Consider the following 21,981-nt stretch of genomic DNA (forward strand, 5'->3'; position numbering starts at 1 on the left):
GATTTCAGGATTAAAACCAGTTCTAGGAACGAGCTGCTCCACCCAATCCACACAGCACAGGTTCTGCCCCTGCAAACTGGGGGGTGGGGGAGGGGGCGGTTTCTGGTAAATCTGAGATGCGTCCCCAAGCAGCCCGCGGGCCCTACTGCGTTAAGACCCTCTGCCCAGGAGCGGAATAAGAGCTGGGCCCCAGGCCTTGGGCGTGAGACCTCGGCAAGGTACGGAGACGCCGGGACCCCAACTTCCTCAGCAGTGCAGTCCTCCCCCAGTATCCGGGGATTGGTTCAGGACCACCCCCGAACCCCAGACACCAAAATCTTCGGATGCTTAAGTCCCTTATGTAAAATGGCGAAGTGTTTGCATATAACCAAGTCACATCCTCCAGTATACTTTAAATCACCTCTAGATTATTTATAACACCTAATACAGTATAAATGCTATGTAAATAGCTGTAAATTTAATGTAAATGCCACGTAAACAGTTGCCAGCACTGCAAATTTAAGTTTTGCTTTTTGGAACTTTCTGGAATTTTTTTTTTCTTGAAATATCTTCTGTCTGAGGTTGGTTGAATCTGTGGATTCAGACCCGATGGGTGCAGAGGGCCCACTGTAAATCACCGATGGTACCGGGCAGGGCTCTGAACAAGGTGGTGAGATTACAGGAGATGCTGCATGGGGAACGTGACTCTCCTACCTCTGTCACCCACGGACCTGCAGTCCACCTGGACCAGCAGAGACAACTGGAGACCCGCCCTGCAAGGCTGCTCTGTGCTGGGCTTCAGGGGACCAGGCCAGACCTGCACCAGCAGGCCAGCCAAGGCAGGCTGAGCCGGCAGTGGCTCAGCTAGATCATTTTTACGCCACTCCTTGTAAGCCTTGATTTCTACTGTGTTTTTTTTTTTTTCCTTAAAAAACCGTTTCATGACATCTCATGGATATTTTCTAGTCTTCCTACCTGCACAAAGTAGCGAGAATTACCCTTCAGTCAGGGCAGCGCACCTGCAGTCTCTTCCTGTCGACGGAGCCCGAGTCTGGCAGCTGGAGCTTCTGTGACGTGTGACGAAATCTCTCTTATTTGTCTACTTTCTGCTCCCAAGACTACCCCCTGCACTTTTCTACAGTCAATTTGTGTAAACTCACTCTGAATCCTAACCCTAACCAACTGACGTCCACCCTGTGGCTTCCATAGCACAATCCCCTCCTACATTCATTAACGTGTCACAGTGAGTATAGTTAAACCCCAGGCTCCATACTACTCCGTAACTGAATGTCCATCTACAGGCTTAGGCTGTCAAGATCAATCAAACTAAAGATATTTTTTATGCAAAGCACAGAACTTTGGAATTGAGGCCAAAATTTTACTTATCGTGACAGAACTAAAATCTAGGAAAGTATAGATACAATATGATATGAATTTTAAGTTGACATTTTGAGTAAAAATATTTGTCACATCATTCACTGAGTAAACATATTAAAGAGAAGATGATGACCATTCAATTTGGAAATGTTTATAGGACTATAGCTAATTCTTATAATCCAAATTGTTAAGTCACATATATATTTTTTCAGGTAAAGTTTCCTCATCCACATAACAAACCACATCACAGGATATACAGAGAAGGCCCATGTCCTCATAATTATCTTCACAAAGTTCAGATACATATAATGTTTTGATGGTTCCTAAACCACTTTTGTGGTCTATAATATATCCATGGTATATTATCTGTAAGTATTTTGAAGTGATACTGTTGATAATTCTGTTTTAAGTTTTTTTTTTTTTTTTTTTGCGGTACGCGGGCCTCTCACTGCTGTGGCCTCTCCCGTTGCGGAGCACAGGCTCCGGATGCGCAGGCTCAGCGGCCGTGGCTCACGGGCCCAGATGCTGCGCGGCATGTGGGACCTTCCCGGACCGGGGCACGAACCCGTGTCCCCTGCTTTGGCAGGCGGACTCTCAACAACTGCGCCACCAGGGAAGCCCCTGTTTTAATTTTATATCCAAAACTCCAAATCCCCAGCCTGTGTATTGGAAAACACTGCACTACTTGGGAATGTAAAACTCTTCCCTTATTTCCAAATAAATAAAGAAAGAAATACAAAAACCCTGTAACCCTTCATGATTACAATCAATTTCAGTGGTTCCCCAGTTTAGCTATTAAAGTCTCACCAGCGAAGAAATATCGTAGCATACGTTCCCTTTTATTTCTTTCATAGCAATTTAAACAGGAACAATATTCTTAGCAAAAGAACATCCAATAATAGTAGGACCATGAACTTCCAAACTAAGAATACGTTTATCAGGCGCAGAATTTCAGTTAAGCAGGGATTTGGAATAGCATTTTTCTAACAGGGTTAAGAAATTTGTAATGAAATTGCACCACCTAGCTACCAAAATAAGAAATAACTTGACGATCTATTCAGATCACCAAAGTAAAAGAGAATACGACCGAAACCCCTGACTTTCATATAAGAATTTAGGTAATTACTATTAGCTATATTCTACTTATTACAATTAAAATATAACATGTTTGTGATAAGATCATTTTATCCATCAAGAGGCATTTCAAGATACAAGAGGTTCTCATATGCCCAAATAAGTGCTTCTTTAAGACAGTCATCCATAATCTCTATGATGTGTGGGTGCTACCTTAGGTCCTTATGACAGCTTTCCTTCAGAAGGGCAGTGAAATACATACATGCAGGTCCAATTCAACACACGCTCAGGTTCTCATCTGAAGAGATGTATGACCTCTAGCAGTCCCAGTACAATACATGGTTTATGTGACTGAGAAGATGAAGAGAGTAAAATCACCAAAACTTTAAATAAACGAAGAGAAAGAAATTTACGAAGAGAAATAGACTCTCTGAGTCTATTTCAAAATAAAGAATTTAAATGCAAAGAAAAAGCATCTGAACTTTGACATTCACAGAACAGATATAAAATGAAAAAACACCCGAGAGAAGACTGTATAAAAGGAGATTGAAAAATTAGGAGTGAGAAATCTTTAAATGGTACTTTAAACTGAGTGAACCATCCTTGACACTGCTGGTTGCTCTCCAAAGCATCTTCATTTATAAAGCTGAAAAAGCAAGCGTTTTTAAAGCATAAGGAACACTGTAATAAAACTGCTTTTCTGGTTGTTTTTCAAAAACCTCATAAATCTGAAGGAAAAAAATACTTGGCATGGGCTAATATCGTACTATTAACAAAGTTTATATTTCCTCTTGAAAAGAGAGCAAGTAAGTCAGGATGATGAAGAAAATGCTCAAAGCAATCTGACTCACATATTTATTCTATAATGTATTCCTCAAGTCCATTAGCACAATAAGGAACGGCTTTTCTTCCAACACAACTTCAAAGACAGGCTGGAGAGATGCCCAGATTACAAATATGTATTTCCTTAGCATTGAAAAAAGTGCTCCTTCCAAAATAATAAAAAGTACCAAAACTAAGGGCACACTACAAGTTATGCGAGAGCAAACACCTACTATTTGAATTTTTGAATAAGATAGAGAAGATAAGCAATTAATATTATGATTAATACATAAAAATCATAGATAGATACGGTCTGCACATAGTCGTCCAATCACCTCTCTGTGAAATCAGCAGTGTGCACTGAAGTGTGGACACCAAAGAGAGAAAGTAAACATACTCTGCAAGCACTCTGAAACATTTATAAAAACTGACCACAAACTAGGCCACAAAGAAAGTCTCAATTCCAAATAATCAACATCACACAGACCAAATTCTTTGAACATGCAACTATATTAGATACTGTTAAAAAAACACAACAACTTTTTTAAAACCGTTATGTTTAAAAACTAAAGACCAGGGCTTCCCTGGTGGCGCAGTGGTTGAGAGTCCGCCTGCCGATGCAGGGGACACGGGTTCGTGCCCCGGTCCGGGGAGATCCCACATGCCGCGGAGCGGCTGGGCCCGTGAGCCATGGCCGCTGAGCCTGCACATACGGAGCCTGCGCGTCCGGAGCCTGTGCTCCGCAACGGGAGAGGCCACAACAGTGAGAGGCCCACGTACCGCAAAAAGAAAAAAAACAAAACAAAAAACTAAAGACCAGACTCCTAAATAGCCCACATGTTAAAGAAGAAATAACAACCAACTACTTCATATTAAAATTCGAGGAGTTTTTAGTATTCAAAAAATTTTAAACTTAAGGATATAAAGCATGCTTAAAGGGAGAGGTACAGTCTTAAATATATTTGTTTAAAATTATAAAGACTAAAAATAAATGAGTTGTGTCTTTTACTCAAGAGGCTAGAAAAACTAAACACCCAAAGAAATTAAGAGGAAGAATAAAGAGTAGATATCAATGAAATGAAAATAAAAGTGAATATCTACAAAACCAAAAGTTGATTCTTTGCTAGAGGGTGTCTCCTTCAATAGTTTTTTCAAAGTTTTATCAAAGGAAAAAAGACGCAAAAATTTTGGAAGAAAAGGAAAACTATAACTATATTTTTTAAATCATGAAAGTATCTCGAAACATCTTTTTGCCATGACTCTGTAAAATGTGCATGAAATAAGCAACTTCCTAGAGAAGCTCCGTGGAAGGGACTGCTGGTTGACCCCCGTGTCTGACCTCCCTACTTATAGCAAAGCTTCCTGCCCTGTGTGCAGCCCACATGTGGTAGCCGTGCTGGTTCCAGAACCCTCGGCCCCTAGCCAGGCAGGCAGCCTCCGCCACTTACCCAAGTGCCTTGAAAAATCATCATTTTCTGACCATGCCAGGCAATGAGAAAATCTGGCAAGTTGTGGTCTGTATTAATGGAACCTCTGACTGCTAGCTAAGCAAACAGATGCCTGGAATAAACGTGTCACTTCACAGACCCCTTCGTGACAAAGATCTGGCCAATATAACGTAAATAGAAGTAGTGTGCATCACTTCCATTAAATAGCCTAGAAGAGAAGAGGTGGGCCCTTCTCCTACTTCCCTTTTCCTTCTTGCTGGCTGGAACGCAGTCGTGAAGGCTAGAGCCGACAGCCGTTGTGGCCCACGAGGTGCCCTGAGGAATGGAAGCCACGCATGGAGGAAGGAGGCAGAAGGGTCTGGATCACCACCACCTCCAGATTGACTCGGGACCTTCCAGCTCACTTTAGCCACTATTGCTTCAGATCTTTCCTGCACCCACAGGTAACCCTAATCCTAACTGATTCAAATATTAATTACCATAATAAACTCAAAAAGAAATAGGAAATGGAATAGACTCACTTAGGAAAGTGACTTGGTAAAACAAACAGAAAGGACCAGTTTGAGAGAACAGAAAAGCTAGCAACAGAGATGCCGATACTAAGAAAAGTGAGAGAGGAGGAAGAACCAGCAATGGAGACAGAGGAGAGGTGACCGGCACGGAGCAGGGGTGACTGGCACCGAGCAGGGGTGACCGGCACCGAGCAGGGGCACCAGAGAGGCACGCTGCTGTCCTGGGAGCCAAAGGGAGAGGGCACATCAAGGAAGAGCGCCCAAGTGAACCAGGTGCTGCTGCGAATTCCAGTAAGATGAGGACTGAGAATCACACGAGGAGGATTTAACAACCAGGAAGGCAGGTGACCTTGACAAGAGCAACTCAGAAGAGTCATTCACAAGAGGATGGGAAGGGGTGAACTGCAGCTGGTGAGTACATCCAGTTCCACTGAGGAGCTCTGCTATATGGGGAGGCAAGGCAACGGAGCAAGGGTGAGCAGCCACAGCAAAATCAAGAAGGATGAAAACAATTCCAATCAACATCACAACAGGACCTTCTAATGGAACCACACAAACTGATTCTAAAGTTCATACAAAGCCAGAAAGATTTAAGAGTAATAGCCAAGACAACCTGGGGTGTGGGAGGAGTGGAGGGGAACAATTAGAATGTCTTTCCCAGACCTAAAAACATAGGACCTAAAACAGGAGGACCACAGCAGAGCCCAGAAATACACCCACACACGAGGGGTCTGGGTTCATTAGAGGGCGGCACCACTTACAAGGAGAAAACAAGCAGATCCCTACCCACGACATAAACAAAAACTCCAGATTAGAGACCTAGATGTAAAAAAGAAAACAAACTATTTTAAGAAAACTATTGAGACCATCTCTGTTACCAGGATAGGACAGTTTTTTTTTTTAAGGCAAGAGCAGAACAACTTATAAAGAAAAAGGCTGATTAAATTTTATATCAAAATAGAAAAGTTCTGTATATAAAAAGACATTAAGTTAGACAAGTAACAGACTGGGAAGGTGTTTACAGCATGAGACACAAGGGATTATTCCATGACACATGTACTATACGCAACCATAACATATACCACATATGATATTTATTATTATAGGATATATGACATATGCGACCATTTTACACACACACACACACACACACACACACACACACACACACCCCAATAACAAAAGGAAAAACACCACTAAAGAAAATGGGCAAAGATGTGAACAGGCAACACACGAGAAGAAACCACAGTGTCAATTCCAAAAGCCACAAGCGCTGAAAATGGAAAGATTTTTCATAAACTTGGCACCAAAACTCATGTGAGGTTATTTTTAGCATTCTGCCCACCCCCTTAGTGGGACTCTTAATCCATGCTGTTGTGGAACTGTTCATGCATTTGATTACCTCTGACCTCAGTAGGGATTAGAGGATATACAGTATATGTACCACAGCACATTTCTAAAACCAAATACCTCTGGCATCAGGAGTTCTGCATACAGGACTGTGACTGAACTGACACCAGACAGTTGATATGAGGCCAGAGCAATCAATACAAAGCCCCTAGCACAGAGGGAGGCAACCGATGTGTGTTGCTATTAATATTAAATTAAAGAAACAAGAAGATACAATTGTACATCCTTCAGATTGGGCAAAAAATTTGTTAAGGGTGACAATTTAACAAATGATGCTGGAACATTTGGATACCATATGCAAAAACAAATAAACTTCAATATACCTCACATTCTATACAAAAATTAACTCAAAATATAAAACCTAAAACTATGAAACCTCTAGAAAAATATATGAAGAAACCTCTATGACTGAGGGTTAGGCAAGACTTCTTAGACACAACACCAAAAGCACAACCAACAAAAAGAGCAAACCGCTACATTTGACTACTTTAAAATTCTAAACTTCTGCTCTTTGAAAGACACTGTTAAGAGAAGGAAAAGACAAGCCACAGACTGGATGAAAATATTTGCACATCATGTCTGATAAGGGTCTCGTATCCAGAATATAAGAAGAATTCTCAGAACTCAACAGGAAGAAAACAACCAGCCTAATTTTAAAAGGGGCAAAAAAATTGGGACACTTGACCAAAGAAGATATTAGAATGGAAAAATAAGCACAGAAAAGATGTTCAACATCATTAGCAACTAAGAAAATGCAAATCAAAACCACAGGAAATTAAAAAGACTGGCCACACCAAGTGTTGATGAAGGTGTGGAGGAACTGGAACTCAACTGCTGGCTGGAATGGGAGGTGGTGCAGCCACCCTGGAAGACAGTCTGGCAGTGTTTTAAAAAGGTGAACACACATTTACCACATGACTCAGCAGTCCCACTCCTAAATACTTACCCAATGGGATGAAAGTATTTGTCCACACGAAGACTTGTTCACAGCAGCTCTGTCTGCAACAGTCCCAAACTGGAAACAACCCAGATGTTCCTTGGCTGATACATGGGTAAGCGCACGGCGGTACACCCACACCGCCGACTACTTACTACTCAGCGGTAAAAGAAGAAGTGAACTGTCGATACACGATGCAACGTGGAGATGTCTCAAAACAATCAGGATGGATAAAAGGAGCCAGACCCAACAAAAAGTATATACCAACTGAGTCCATTCATATACAGTTCTAGGAATGCAAACTAAAGTGACAGAAGGCAGATGAGCGGCTGCTGGGGATTGGGGGAGGGGGGGCATGGAGAGAAGTGGGTGGGAGGGATGCCCAAGGGCCACTTCTGAGGGCGGTGGGCACGTTCGTTATCTTGGCTGTGGCTGCACGGATGTGTGGCAACAGAGACTTTCATTCCATTTGGAGAACAAATCGGTACAGCCTTTGACAGCACCTGGTGAAACTGCAGCTCTGCCCGCGCTCTGGCGAGCAATTCCAGGTCTGGCACGGCCTCTAAAGTACGGGGCTTGCAAATCACAGGCCCAGGCCTGGTTCTGCTGTTGTGAATACAGTCTCATTGGAACGCGGCCACACATCTGTTTACTGGTATCTATGCTATAGCCGTTTGCAAGCTCGTCAGCAGAGATGAGACGTTACAATGGACACTGTATGGCTCTGAAGCCTTAAATATTTACTATCTGGCCTTTTACAGAGGACGTTTCCTGACCACTGCTGGAGAGAGACACTGGCTCTTGTGTGCCAGGGCACACGCAAAGGAGCCCGTGGAAGCACTGTTCACAAACAGCGAAAGGTTGAAGAATCCTAAATGTCCATCAGTAAAGGAATTAATTACTGACAAACACTGGAATACCATTCATCAATTAAAATGAATAAACTAGAAACATCACGCTGTCTGAAGAAAGCAACTTGCACAGCAAATCAACAACAGGATAAAGTTACAAACTCACAAAGCAATGCAGATACACGTAAAAGTAAGGAGCACACCAAATGCATCTTAGTGGTTTTGCCCTCGTGAGAACAGGATTAGAGCGAGGACAGAAAGGACTTCAACTTTCCCAATACATTTTAACTTATTTTTGAAAATCTAATTAAAACGTTTTTAGAAGACCCACAAGTTATATTTAAATCTGATGTCTATAACATACCAAAGAAAAAAAGCAGAGAAACTTGCTGACTTTTCCCACCCAACTGTAACCCACATCGCCCCTGACTTCAGAACACTCACAAACTGGACTTCTTTAAAGCCCCAAATGTTCACCAAACAAGGGAATTCTTTCTCTTTTACCTTCTGAAGTCAGAAGATCTACTAATCTGAAATTTACTCTTCAGAGGAAACTGAAACACAGGCCTAGTGTGCTTTGTAGAAAAACATAGCTATAAAATTTAAACCAACTGAAGCTTCAAAGGTTACCTACAGTAACAGCCCGAGGCCCACACTGGAGGTTTCTGACAGGGTTGCAGAAACACTGCCAGGGACACCGGGACAAGTCCTCAGGCCTATGAAAAGGACTATGACATATTAAAATTCCACAGCAATAGACAATAAACTGCAGAAAGAGTTTTTCTCTTTTCAGAATTGCTGGCGGTGGTGTTGCCGGCAGAACTCAGGCTACGCTACTCTCCCGTTACTGCTGTAAAGGGCTCCCTCTAACGGTGGGCTCTACCATGCAGCTCTCCTCAGTAGCTATTAATCCTGCAGGCCGTATCTGCATGCCAAACCAGGACATTTTAAGCGAAATTATCTAAAACAAATAACCGTTCATTCAACTGGAAGGAAAGAAAAGTGTCTGTGGGAGTGTGTATGTAAAACTTACTGGAACTGTTGGCTGCTGATAAAGCTAACTAACCAAGAAACTTCTGTTAAAAAAACCCAAAATAGGGCTTCCCTGGTGGCGCAGTGGTTGGGAGTCCGCCTGCCGATGCAGGGGACGCCGGGTTTGTGCCCCGGTCCAGGAGGATCCCACATGCTGCGGAGCAGCTGGGCCCAGGAGCCATGGCCGCTGAGCCTGCGCGTCCGGAGCCTGTGCTCCGCAACGGGAGAAGCCACAACAGTGAGAGGCCCACGTACCGAAAAAAAAAAAAAAGAAGATTTATTCTTATTTTTTTAAGGCGCGATAACGGAAACCTCACCGTGGCATCTGAGGCACACTACCCGGCCTGCAGGTATTCACCCCAGGTCACGTGCCCAAGGGCAGTGGCTGGTAGGAGGCCGTGGGTTCCAACAAAGCCACATCACACACCTGTAAGGGAGACGGCTGGAGGGCACATACAAATAGCACGTGTATTTAAAAGCCAGCCCTGAAAACTTCCCCCGACGCTTACTTTGTCATCAGCCAGGGCCATGCAGACAGCCTGTCCACTCTGTGCAGGGAGAAGGGATGCACCCGGCAGGAAGGGGTCAACAGGGGGTCAGAGCAGAACAGGCCTTGGACCCTGACTACTGAGCTCCCAAGCAAGGCCACTGCCCCACCCAGGACGGGACTGGATGTGGGTCCAGGGAAGCAACGTCGCACCCCAAAAGCCCCAAATCTTCTATCCTCCCAACTGGAGGGTGGGGGAGATGGGAAGGGGCTTGTAAACATGTAAACAGACATTACTGATAATCACAACATTTGAAGGATGCTTCTAATTTTTAAATGTAAATGTGTGAAACAGACTGCTAAAATGCCACTGCTTACAAAAATCATTTTGTTACCTTCTCTCCAGGTTTGGGCGACTGCTGCAACTTCTCATAATCTTTCTTAGTCTCCAAAATTTTTTTGACAAGTCCTCCTGTTGAAAACCAGTGGTTTTATGTTAAAGTGATTCTCTGCCCTAAGAAGCTATCCTGTTCTAAAGGGGTGGGGGGCTGGGGGTGAGGAGGGATACTTAGTTCTTATCCTTTCTCTCTCTATACTGAAACGGCTTCAGATAATCATTGTATGATAAAAGGTCAAAGCAATTCTCTCAGCCTATTGTAGACTAAGTACAAATACTTTTTTTATATTGGGACAAGTCATCAACTTTTTTTTTTTTTTTAAAAGGATTACTCATGGCATAAATATCATATGAAAAACCATTTGAATATATCTTGTTTGGTACATTTGACCTTGGAACTATGTGAATATTTTACATAAGGGAATATTTTACATAGATAAAACAAAATTAAATCAAAAATTTCAAAGCCTAAAACTTGAAAGCAAAATGAAACTATAAACGTAACAGTATCGAAACCTTGAAGCATCATGAACTGTTAGCTCATATTTGAAATCGTGTATCCACTGAATCAGAAGCTGGAGCAGTGTCACAATCCGTGCTCTGCAGGACTGAGACCCGAGGAAGAAGAGGTTCATCTGAAATCCTGAAATCAGACCTGCCTCCTTCCCCTTGACCCTGTTCCCGCCCCACCCCCCGTTACAGCTATGCAGGCCAAACACACTTATCATCACATCCACCTTCTCCCATCATGCCTTGCAACCAGAGCCCTAAGACCCTGGAGGTACATCAGAGAAAACCCACAGGAGCAAATGCCTCCCTTTTTCCAGTTCTGAGGGACCATGAAGCAAATATCATGAAAGAGTCCCTTCTAATGGCTCCTTGAGGACAGAAGTGATGGTGACTTTTTCATTTCGGTTTTTTGCTTTTGCTTCTTAATTTTTTATAAATAAATAAAAAATAAACATAACAGTGTCATGTTGGCAAGCATAACCGAACAGAGAAGAACTGGTTGTACATTTCTAATGGGATATGCACTAAGAACAAAAAGGCAAGCAGATCTGCCAAAAACGATCCTAAGGTGCTTCCAGTAATCACGTTGTTGTCAACCACCAGTGGTGTTGCTCTAAATCGCTATGAGTGCACAATGTAGGGTAAAGACACAAACAGCTACTGCTGGGGGGAGCCGGGATTGGGGCACGAGACAGGAAAGAACGTACCTGCAAAAGTAAAGAACTTAGGAAGAACCCTGCAATCATAAATCTAAGTTGGAAATACCAGTACAAACTCAGGATATACTTTCCTGCAAAAAAAATTAGAAAACCCCCAGAAACAATGACCAACCCAGAAGCAAGTTGCAGCCAGGCTCCTTAGAGACACGGGGCAGGAAATACACAAAACGAGTCTGAAACATCTGTCCTACCATAAACAAGGAAGCTACAAAGCCCACTGGGACGTGTCAAAAGGCCCCCACGGTCAAACACTGGACAACAGAACATCAAGGAGAAAACTGAGATGGACTGAAATGGAACACGTCAAGCGTGTTAAAAACCATGACATCGTACAGACATCAAGCGCTTGCTTCGGCAGCACATATACTAAAATTGGAACGATACAGAGAAGATAAGCATGACACTTGTGCAAGGATGACACGCAAATTCGTTCCATATTTTTGTAAATCAGCTACTCCAATAAAAATTTAAAAAAAAAAAACCCACTACCACCACCAAAGCCCTCATTAGTCACCCCTGAAGGTGCCAGGAGACAAATGCACTATTAAGAAAACTGATCAATGAAGGGGAAGCACGAAGCTGGGCCTCGGAGCGGCAAATTCCTGCAGAGGGGAAGCCTCACAGTGTGGAGATTGCCAACCAAAACGTGCTGGAGCGGGGACGGGGCGGGACGAGAATGGTCACCGTCCCCACAACCCTCATGAAACAACAGACTGAGACCAACCTCCAAGCACAGAGACGGGCAGGTGTGATGAAGAACCAACACCACTTGTCAAGTGTTCTTGCCCGAAAAACCTGAATCTCACCAAGTCTCTAGAACCAATTTACAGGAACCGAAGAACACGGAAGAAACCCACAACACTGGGGTGTGACAAGCAACACCCAACGGTGAGGAACTCTGCTGGACAACCGACCAGCCTCTTCAACAAATAAACTACAAGGGGGATGGTGTGGTAGGGGACCTACAGGCTAAGAGCGGATTCAGAGTTAGATCCACCAGCTGCAAACACAGGGACCCTATTTGGATTCTGACTCATACAAACTAGAAAAAAAACACACAAAACCACTGGGAAAAAAACCAGGCATTTGATGATATTAAGGAAGGACTGCTTTTTTTATATATAACAATGGAGTTACGGTTCTGCTTTTTAAAAAAGAACATGTTTATGGCAAAAATGATGCTCTCCAGGACTTGAAAGCAGCCGGCGGAGACTGAGATCAGACCAGATGACCGCTCACCGCAAAAGCTGCACGACCGTCAGGGGCTCACGAGACTATTCTCTCTGCTTCTATAAATGTTTGAAATCAAAGAAGACATTGTGCTTGGGAAGAAAACAATATGACAGAACTGTCGACCTGGGAAGGACTTCAGGGGTCATCCAATCCCACAGTCTAACCGTGCAGAAAAGAAGTGATGTCATCCCCACAACTGCCTACAGCTGCCCTCTGGGGTCCTGGCCACCCCCCGCTCCCCAGCAGCTTCCATCGCCTCCCAGAATAACCCACACACGGAGGAGGCATCTGTGCCCACGGCATCCCATCTACTGCTACTCAGACCCCTGACCAAACCCTGGCAGACAAAGCTCATTTCACCAGATCCTTTCACAACACACGGAGCAGACACACGTGTGCACACACAACCCCACGACTCACCGTGCTTCTCATCTTCTAATTCCACCGCCTGTACCTGAGCAGGAAAGGAAGGAGAAGAAAAGGAGATTCAGATTTGTTGGAATCTCAAACTCATGCTTGCATGCATCTCAGCAGAGGTGACAAAATTAAAGATGGCAGAGAACTAACTGAAACGCTGGAGGAAAATTCCGTCTACACAAATCTCTAAGTTGGAGAATTAATTCCAGTGCTGTTTGAGTGTGATTATTAAACATACGCTGTGGCTGACCAACCATTTCAAGCTCTGACATCTCAGAGAGCTGGGGGGCGGCCTCCACCACAAACTGGTCGGCGTCCTCATTGTCAGAATTGTGTGACTCTACGATCACACTTGAGACGGTTTTACCACTTCCTGTCCTAAATGAAAAGAAATCAGATTAAACTAGAAACATTCTCCAGGTCACACGTCCTCATCAATCCCAGCGTCTGGAACTGTGTCTGAGGTTCCCTGAGAGGAGGCCGGAGCTGAGACGCAGTCTGCGAACATGCAGTCTGGGGAAAGCCGCCAGGCCCCACCCCACTGTGCCACCCCGCCCCACGCCGTGCCCTCCTCCCAGCCGGGCTTGCTGCGGGACCAGCCCTGGGCCTGCAGCCCCTCTCCAGGAGAGGCCCGGTCTCCCAAGTCGCAAATCTCAGGGCAGGGGTGGCACTCACTGGTGGCCCTGCTGGCCAGTGCCACCCCAGACCCCGCTCCTTGGTCTCTCGCAGGAACACAGCAGCCTCCTTGAGGCCCCTCATTTGGCTGCTGGGCGCTGTCCCTGACCTACGGCCCCGCCCAGCACCCTCACTTACACACCGCCTCTCCCCGAGGGCCTGCCATCATTCTGGACCAGTCCGATGTCCAGGGGCTCCTGACCTGGTCTCCCTGGTAACCGCCTCCATCCAAGGGCTCTCTCCTGCCTCCAGTGGCCACCGCCGGAACTGCCCCGCCTACTGTCACCCGGCGGCAGACCACCACCAGCTGCCTGCTGCTTAGGCACTGACTTCTGCTGCGCCTGCACTTGGACCACAGCCCCCAGACCCCAAACTCCACGGCTCCCCACCAGCCCCTCCTGCCCTCATTTCTCCCCTACCAACCTGACACAGTCACGCTTCAACAAATACCCTTCAGCCCCTGCCACTATCTCTCCAGCGCACGTACACACGCGTGCACACACACCCTTCAGTGGGATGGGAGGTCCAGAAGCAGTCCCTGCACTTGGGTGTGAGCTCTCAACACAACACCCGCTTCCCACTAACACCTTCGGCTCCACCCCCAGGGTCCTCAGACACTCCCAGCCGCCCGTCCTGCCCCACCAGGACCGACCTTGTCTCGTCCTTGGTCTTCCACGCCCTCTGTACACCCCGTCCGGCCTACATCCCACCACTTCCAACTCCCGAAACCCTCCCCCACATCCTTCCCCTCAGCAAACCCTCTCCATCCTCACCCTCATCCCCGAATGCTGCCGCCACGTGCCTGCCCTGCGAGGCCTTCCTCCTTCTGGCCTCCGACCGCCAGGTCCCGAGGAGGGTCGAGGTTTTCCTTGGGCTTATGGAGGCTTCCAGATCTTTCTCCCTAAAATCTCCCAACTCTGAATCTCACGTTGTCAGAGATTCCCCGAGAATCAGAGTCTCGCCCTGAACCCCATTATGAGTGCCGCCATCTGCCAATCCCGGGCCTCACCCCTGCACTCCAGGCTCCTGGCTTCACTCTTGAGGATTTCAAGGGCTGAGAAATCACTCCCAAAGTGATGCCTTGTCACTGCCACTGACAGCAAATGCTTAACCGCGGATCCAAGCACCCACTCTGTGGCCTCCCCCACCCATCTTCCCAGCTCTGGCTGGAGAACAAAGTCCACGCGATGCTGAGCCATCACTCCACCCCACGTGCCCTGGGAGGCACGCCACAGACCTCTGGGGTGGGGCTGCCTGTCCTCCACAGGATGTTCAGCAGCATCCTTGGCTCCAAGCCCCAACTAGAGGCCAAGGGCCTCCCCTGCACCTCCTCTCCAATCACGGTGCTACAAAACGCCCCCAGACGTGGCCCCGGGCTGGGGCGGCCCCCGGGTAGGACCTCTGCCCTCGCCCGTTCACCAGCCCCTCTCGTGGAGGACACTATCCACCACCTCCTCTCTCCTCTGAGCCCTGCCCCTCCTCGCCCAGACTCACTGTTGGCTCAGGAGAAAGATGAAGAGCCAGGGTCTCACCTCCTGGGATCTCACCCGCCCGCCAGCCCCCCGGCCTTCGCTGAGGCCATTCCCTCCACACGTCCTGGCCCACCCAGGGGCTCTGTTCCCACAGTCCCCTCTCCCCACCCCGCAACGCCGGCATCTCCAGTCTCCCCCTCTCCACTGGACCATCCCCCGCGCCAGAAAAATGTGCTAGCCGGCTCATCTTAAAAACAGAGACCCCTAACTTCCCTTGACATTGCGCATCCCTCCGCTTCCCCCGGCAACCATACGTAAAATACGTCTACGCCGCCTCCAGGCCCCGCCTCCCGTTCCATCTGAAGCCTACTCCGACCAGCCTGTTTTCATCTTCCTAGTTTTTTGTTTTGATTTTCTGTACTGGATCCACAGGTAGATTTGTAAAATTTATAAAAGCCCTGCCTGAGGCTTGTCTTTATACTGCTGATGACTTTCTGACCACCTTTTGTTTTTTAATTTTTGTGCAATTAAGCCTTTAAATTTTTTTATCCTATTTTTCCCCTACTTGTTTTTATGCTTAGAAAATCCTCTATGTAGAGATGGGGGCAATCCACTTTCCCCGTAACTGTAAAGACATAACTGTACGAGCACGAACACCTGTGTTTTCCCTCACTTCTATCTGAAGTGTGCGGCACGCACGAGGTTTGAGGTCACGCTCTACCCCGGGTTCTCTTTTACTCAACAGCAAGTGCTCCCTGCGCCGTCTGCTGCCCGCTCCGCCCCCGTCTCTCAGCACACGCACCATCCTCACCCATCCCTGTCCCACCAGCGCCAGGGAAGCCCTGCCCCTCGGTGCCAACGCGGATTCCAGGGCCTCACCTGTCCGTCGTCGGCACCTCCGCACTCTCCGGCCGCCTGACCCGGGGAGGCGCGGGCCGTGCGCTCCCGGGCCGAGGTATCCTCCTGAAAAGGGATACAAAACACTTGCACGTTTCAAAGTGGACAGATGAAAACCCACATTAATGTTAATGCTAATTTCCAGGCCGCCATCAATACGCCAGTTAGGACACAGCCTGCAGAATAGTAAGAACGTTCCATTAACCTGACAAGTCTAAAAGTATCCATCTTCTAATCTTACGTTCTCGTTAATTTTAAGGTACAAAAAGTAGTAACCTAACTATCAGGAATCAAACCATGACCTAATTTAGCCTTAGGAACGAATTTCCCTAAATCTCTAAAACATTCTACGTGAGTTAGTTACACCTCAGGAACAAGAAAATTAAACAGTTTTTGCTTTCTTTGTACACACACTTCCTCACAATTAAGCCCAAGCATTACACGAGCTGTGGAAGGTACGGAGAGGAGCAGGGCAGCTGCCCGGGTGGGAACCAGAGCACACGAACCTGACGGCGGCTGGGAGCTCGCCTGGCAGCTCGGAATTCTCCGGCACCTCACACTTCTCCTGGCCAGAAGGTCCAACGTCTCCTTCTGGACAGGCAGCAAGCCAACCAGCAGTTCACAAAGAAAGAAACAAACAACTAGTAAATATATGAAGAGACAGCAATCAAACAACTGCAAATATAAATGAGCTTTTTTTCATCTATCATTTTGATGAAGTTCAAACAGACACCTGATATCTAAATTTGGGGGGAGATTTGGGGAAACGGGCACACTCAAACCCTGGGAATACAAACTGGTTTAACTTCTCCAGAAACAGAATTAAAAAGGTAGGTCAATCAAGTCAGCAATTTAACTTAAAGGAAATACAAGCTAAGGAAAGAAGCGGACACGTGTAACCTCGTGTCAAGACGCTCACCCATCAGCATTTACAACAGTGACAGACACGAGGAAACTTCAGGGAACTGCAGTTTGTGAGACCCTCGTATAAACCAGTCGTCATGTTAATGTATGTATCGTCAGTAGAGTAGGGTAACGTATCTGATCATTACACACACAGGCGGGCTCTAGAAGGACATCCATTCGAGTTACGAGCAGGGGCACTGCCGGTGCTTTTCATTTTCTTCTCCATAGTTTTCTGCATTTTTAAGGTTTTTCACTTTGGCTCTCTACCATATTGTTTTTATAATCTGAATAAAGTTTTCTTCATTTTGATAAATATTTAATCAGTAAATAATAAGCCCAAGCTATAATATTAAGACAATTAAATTTACTCTTACTATTTAAAGTAAAAGGACTTTATACATTAGAAAATAGTAAAATCAGAACTTGATTATTGGAAATACAGTTCACACTCAGGAAGAAATTCTGAAATGTATTCTTTTGAAACATATTTTCATAAAATATGAAAATTAAATCTTAACTTGGTGTAGTTATGTTTCCTTAAGTTACTTTCACTAATACAATTTGTAAAACCTAAATCTGAGAGTACATGTTAATAACTATACACACGTACACAATTTACACCAAACAGATTTACTTAAGGCTATTCCTTACCTGCATCACTAGGAGAATCACCTAAAAAAAAAAAAAAAAAAAAAAAAAGATACATCAGAAAATCAACTTCTGTGTTAGGAAACCTCAGTATATTAAATGAGCAGAACAGGGTTAGAGAGAAATACATAATTAATAATTTCGCATGTCTACTGGGGAAAAAAGGGGTCATTTCCTCATAGCCTTTTTTCTAGTTTCCTACTGCCACTGCTTTATTTTCAAAGAGAGAAAGACAAAGAACAAACAGAACTATGAATCAGAACATGTTATTACATGGAAACAGGAAGCAGCGATGAGAAGAAAGTGTATCCATCAAAGAGATGAATGAAAGAAACAGAAGAGGGAGAAGGTGACAGAGCCTCGAAGCCACGGATGGACTGACTCCATGGGTGGGACGAGCCAGGGGTGAACTGGCGAACACACCTTGGGGCATTTTCCAGGCTCTGGATGGAAGCAAACAAGAGCCCGTCTTACATAACTCAGCAGCGAGTGTCTCTCCATCAGCTCCTAAATTAGAAGAAAGTGTCTCTGCCCCACACAGGCCTGCCTTGGCACTCTTCCCCCAGGACCCTTTCTCTTCAAGTGCCACTTTATGGGGACAAATGTGACCGACGCGGCCACAGTCAACGAGTGAAGCATTGCAGGGGTGGGTGGACCCAGGAAGGTCTCTGTGTTACACTCCTAAAATGCATGAACACGTGTGCAGAAGACCCAAAACTCCCTGGATTCAGGTGAGGGCCTGGACAGACACCCCCCGGGGATGGGCCCAGCTTACCCTCAGGACACACAGATGTGACAGACAAGCGCCCCTCAGACCCCGGAGCTGTGCACCGGTGGCGGGGACCTCGAGCACTTTGGGTGGCCTGTGGACGCCGTGGTCAGAGCCACAGAAATGCTGCCCCAAAGAGGGCGGCTCTAGGGGTGGGGGGGGGCCGCTTAGGGCATCGGGGGGACCCGGGAGCCCTCCAGGACTCCATCTGTGTGGGACACAGAGCCTCCCGGAGGTCCCGCCCCACAGAGGGACAAGGTGAGGACAGGCCTGGGGAGCGTGGCTCCAGACAGAGCCTCTGGAAGACGGGGTGACGGGGGCTGCCCGGGAGGACACACAGCAGCCGCAGCCGCCCTCCTTGCTGCCCTGTCGCCGGGCGCGCGGAAAAGAGGCCAGCGTGAGAGCCGCTGGGCCCACGGGGCCCCGACGCCACACCTCCAGACTCTCTCCAAAGCCCATGCCCTCGGTGTCGCTGGGGACAGGCCGTGGGTCCCGGAAAGGTGGCTGAGTCACGAGCTGATGCCCAGGTGGTGAGGGCACACGGCAGCCCCGCCCACAGATCAGCCCGGCCCCTGGGCGCCCCGTCCTCACGGATGCCCAGCTCCTCTGCGGCTCCACCTCCTCCCCAGATCCCGGGGCCGAGGCGGCCCGGACGTGCAGGCGCTCTGTCCCCCTCGGATCCCTCGTCCCAGGTGAGCGCACCCTCACAGCCGGCCGCGCCCCGCTCTGAGCTCTGGAGCCTGCCCTCAGGTGTCTGCGCGCCTCTGCCGCCCCCCCCTCCCCCGCCACTCCACAGCCCAGGCCGCTCTCGCCTCTGGACCACGCACTGCTCTGCCCACGTGGAGGCCATCTGAGTAGGGCTTAGCCACTCATCGTAAAAATGCCATTGGCTTCCTGCTGCGAAGCTCCCTGACGTGGCCACTGGCCCCAGCTCTCACCCCTGCCCCTGCCCAAAGGCTCTCCCTGACCCTCCCCGAGAGAGTGCAGAGTCCCTCCCCCCAGCACCCCTTAGGGCACCTACTGGCTTCCGCCCACTCATGCACTCACTGCCTTAGGGCCTAGCACACAGTAGACCTTCAACCAACATTTTCTACTGGAACAAACTGACAAATGTCAGCCCTCGCCTGGCCGTGCCCCTGCTGCCCCGGTCCCAACACCCTGCACCAGGCCCGGCACTGGGGCATGCACGACTCACGTGCCAGGGGGCACGTGCACCCCTCCATGCTCGAAGGAGCTCCAGGGCCTTAAAAAGCAAATGCTGAACGTGGACTTTACCACGACTTCTTTTTTTAACTGCTGAGAAAAATTATGCCAAAAGCAGAACCCCACTGAGGCGGGACTTAAGACACTCAGAGAACGTCACAGACAGAAAAGTCACAGTCGTGACAGCGCTCTGAGCTGCTTAAAAGTCCTCTTTGGACCTGAAACCTGGGGGATGCAGCTCGGCCTCTGGGACCCCCAGCAGCGACTGAGGCTTGTTCCTGTCGTCCTGACACCCCGGACTTTCCCACAGTATCTCAGGAGGAACACTGGGGACACAGGAGAGTCTGCTGCCATCAGGCAGTGACTAGAAGACGCTTTCTAGTTTCTGTAAAAAGGCAAAAGTGAGCCATTTGCCACGTTCGGTCCTGATGGTGCGGAGAACGAGGGACTGGACTCTCTGGGGGTGTCAGAGACTCGGGGAACCTGTGGTTGCAGCCATGGCCTTGGGCTGAGAGGCATCCACACAAGCGCGCCACATCTGGGGTGCCGGGTCTCCCTCACGGGACAGGAGTGGTTGACACGGGGCCCCCTTCTCACCTTTCTGCTTTACTGCTGGTTCTGGCTCAGCACTTTCTCGCTGCAGACTAGATGAATTAGCATCTGAAACACTAGCTGAGTTAGTATTAGCTTCCTTTGTTCCTGATGTAAGACAGTTAAATGGGTTATTAAGACAGAACTGGTCATCAGCGGCACCTTACTTATCTGTGCTTCCCCACGGCAAGCTTCCCAAGGATGACCCAGGGCAGCTTCTAGAAAACGCACCTAGAACACTCCTCCCAGGCCTGGCTCTGGGATCAGGAGAGCGCGAAGGGGCACCCAGACGTGAGCAGACCCCGCCCACGTGGCCCAGGCAGAGGCCTGGGCTCCCACAGCCAAAGCACCCTGGCCCCCCATTTCCAGGACCACCCGACACTACCAGTCTCCCCTCATCTCCCCACGACAGCCAGGCCTGGGAGTCACAAGCTGCAAATAGGTTGCAACTTCAGGAAAGCAGGAGGAGAAGGAAAAATATTTCTGGCCTCATGCACAGCCCTAGACGTGTCAAAAGCTCCCAAACACTTGTCTCCTGGTTACTGACTCATATGCGAATGTTTATAAAAATGGAAAAAAACACCAAATACCTGAGAAATAAAACATTCTTTCCTAGTAAAAATGAAAGGATGGGTGCTGGGGGAACAGATTTTGAATTGTGGCAGGACCCAGGGAGGAAACCTGACCCGTTACTAAAGGACCCTCCCACACACTCTCTAAAATGGATCCGGAGGCAAAAATAAAATTAGGAGAATGTTCCCTTTCCTGAAACACGATCTTATAATTTCTTAAAAGTACTCAAAGAAATAGTTTATGTCGGAATTAAACTGTCACTATCAGAGAGGACTGCTTGACTTTACGCGGTGCAACTACCTAAAACAGACAACACACAATTTTCTGAGGAAATTTTTTTTTTTGATCTGCAAAAACGATGCTGACTTAAACAGTCTGATTCATGTCTACAGTTAATTATTTATGATATCTCACAGGACCAACAAGAAATACCATTAAGTTCTAAAACAAACAAATCTAAACATGAGTTAGGCAGCTGTAGATTGTCAACTTTAGAAGAAAACACCGCAATAACTTTAAGTTGTCATATGTTATCTGAAAGTATCAAATATTTTCTATATTGTACAAAACCCACCAGCACAGGAAGTAAAGTACAAATGCATTATTTCTGTCCATAGCTTGAGGAGACTAATGACACTCTGCACAATTTTATCTCCTCAAAGCTCTTTATTTCTTTACTTTTTTGAGAGGCCTATGATGGTCGTTTTAACGTTTCTAGTGGTATTCTTAAGTAAGGTTTACTAAGCCCCAAATTCACACAAACAGAAAGAACATAAAAACAGACTATCATTCACTAATAATACTTACAATCGATTCTTAATCAGAGGGCAGGTTAACCAACTTGCCAAGCAACAGCTTTTAAAACAGTAACGCACCCATAAGAAATTAAAATTACTATGAATTGGAAAAAAAAAAAAAAAGTCAGTGCATTAGCACAATCTGCTGAGTTAGCGGCCATTGCTGAGCCCTGGAGGTAAGGACGTGGGCGGATCACCGTGCCTTGAGGGGGTTCTCATCCCAGTAAGATCACCCGCGCAAAGCT

At 47.0% G+C, this 21,981-nt stretch overlaps 1 protein-coding gene and 1 pseudogene across 2 annotated transcripts in view; one reads left to right on the top strand and one right to left on the bottom strand.

The window, feature by feature from the left end:
* TRAF3IP1 (TRAF3 interacting protein 1) overlaps positions 1-21,981 on the bottom strand; it is a 66,677-nt gene that overhangs the window by 26,899 nt on the left and 17,797 nt on the right. The window contains exons 10-16 of one of the 2 annotated variants that reach the window (XM_029225319.1): positions 20,373-20,474; positions 17,807-17,827; positions 16,756-16,840; positions 16,232-16,315; positions 13,460-13,583; positions 13,209-13,242; positions 10,325-10,401 (exon numbers count right to left, since the gene is read on the bottom strand). In XM_029225319.1, the coding sequence (XP_029081152.1) occupies positions 10,325-10,401; positions 13,209-13,242; positions 13,460-13,583; positions 16,232-16,315; positions 16,756-16,840; positions 17,807-17,827; positions 20,373-20,474 (527 nt within the window). The remainder of the gene's footprint in view (positions 1-10,324; positions 10,402-13,208; positions 13,243-13,459; positions 13,584-16,231; positions 16,316-16,755; positions 16,841-17,806; positions 17,828-20,372; positions 20,475-21,981) is intronic. The other variant, XM_029225317.1, reaches the window with a different exon arrangement.
* LOC114897385 lies at positions 11,898-11,997 on the top strand (annotated as a pseudogene).

This window comes from Monodon monoceros, unplaced genomic scaffold, assembly GCF_005190385.1.
Source record: "Monodon monoceros isolate NGI ecotype Baffin Bay Population unplaced genomic scaffold, NGI_Narwhal_1 Super_Scaffold_16, whole genome shotgun sequence".
In the NCBI taxonomy this organism is placed as follows: domain Eukaryota; kingdom Metazoa; phylum Chordata; class Mammalia; order Artiodactyla; family Monodontidae; genus Monodon; species Monodon monoceros.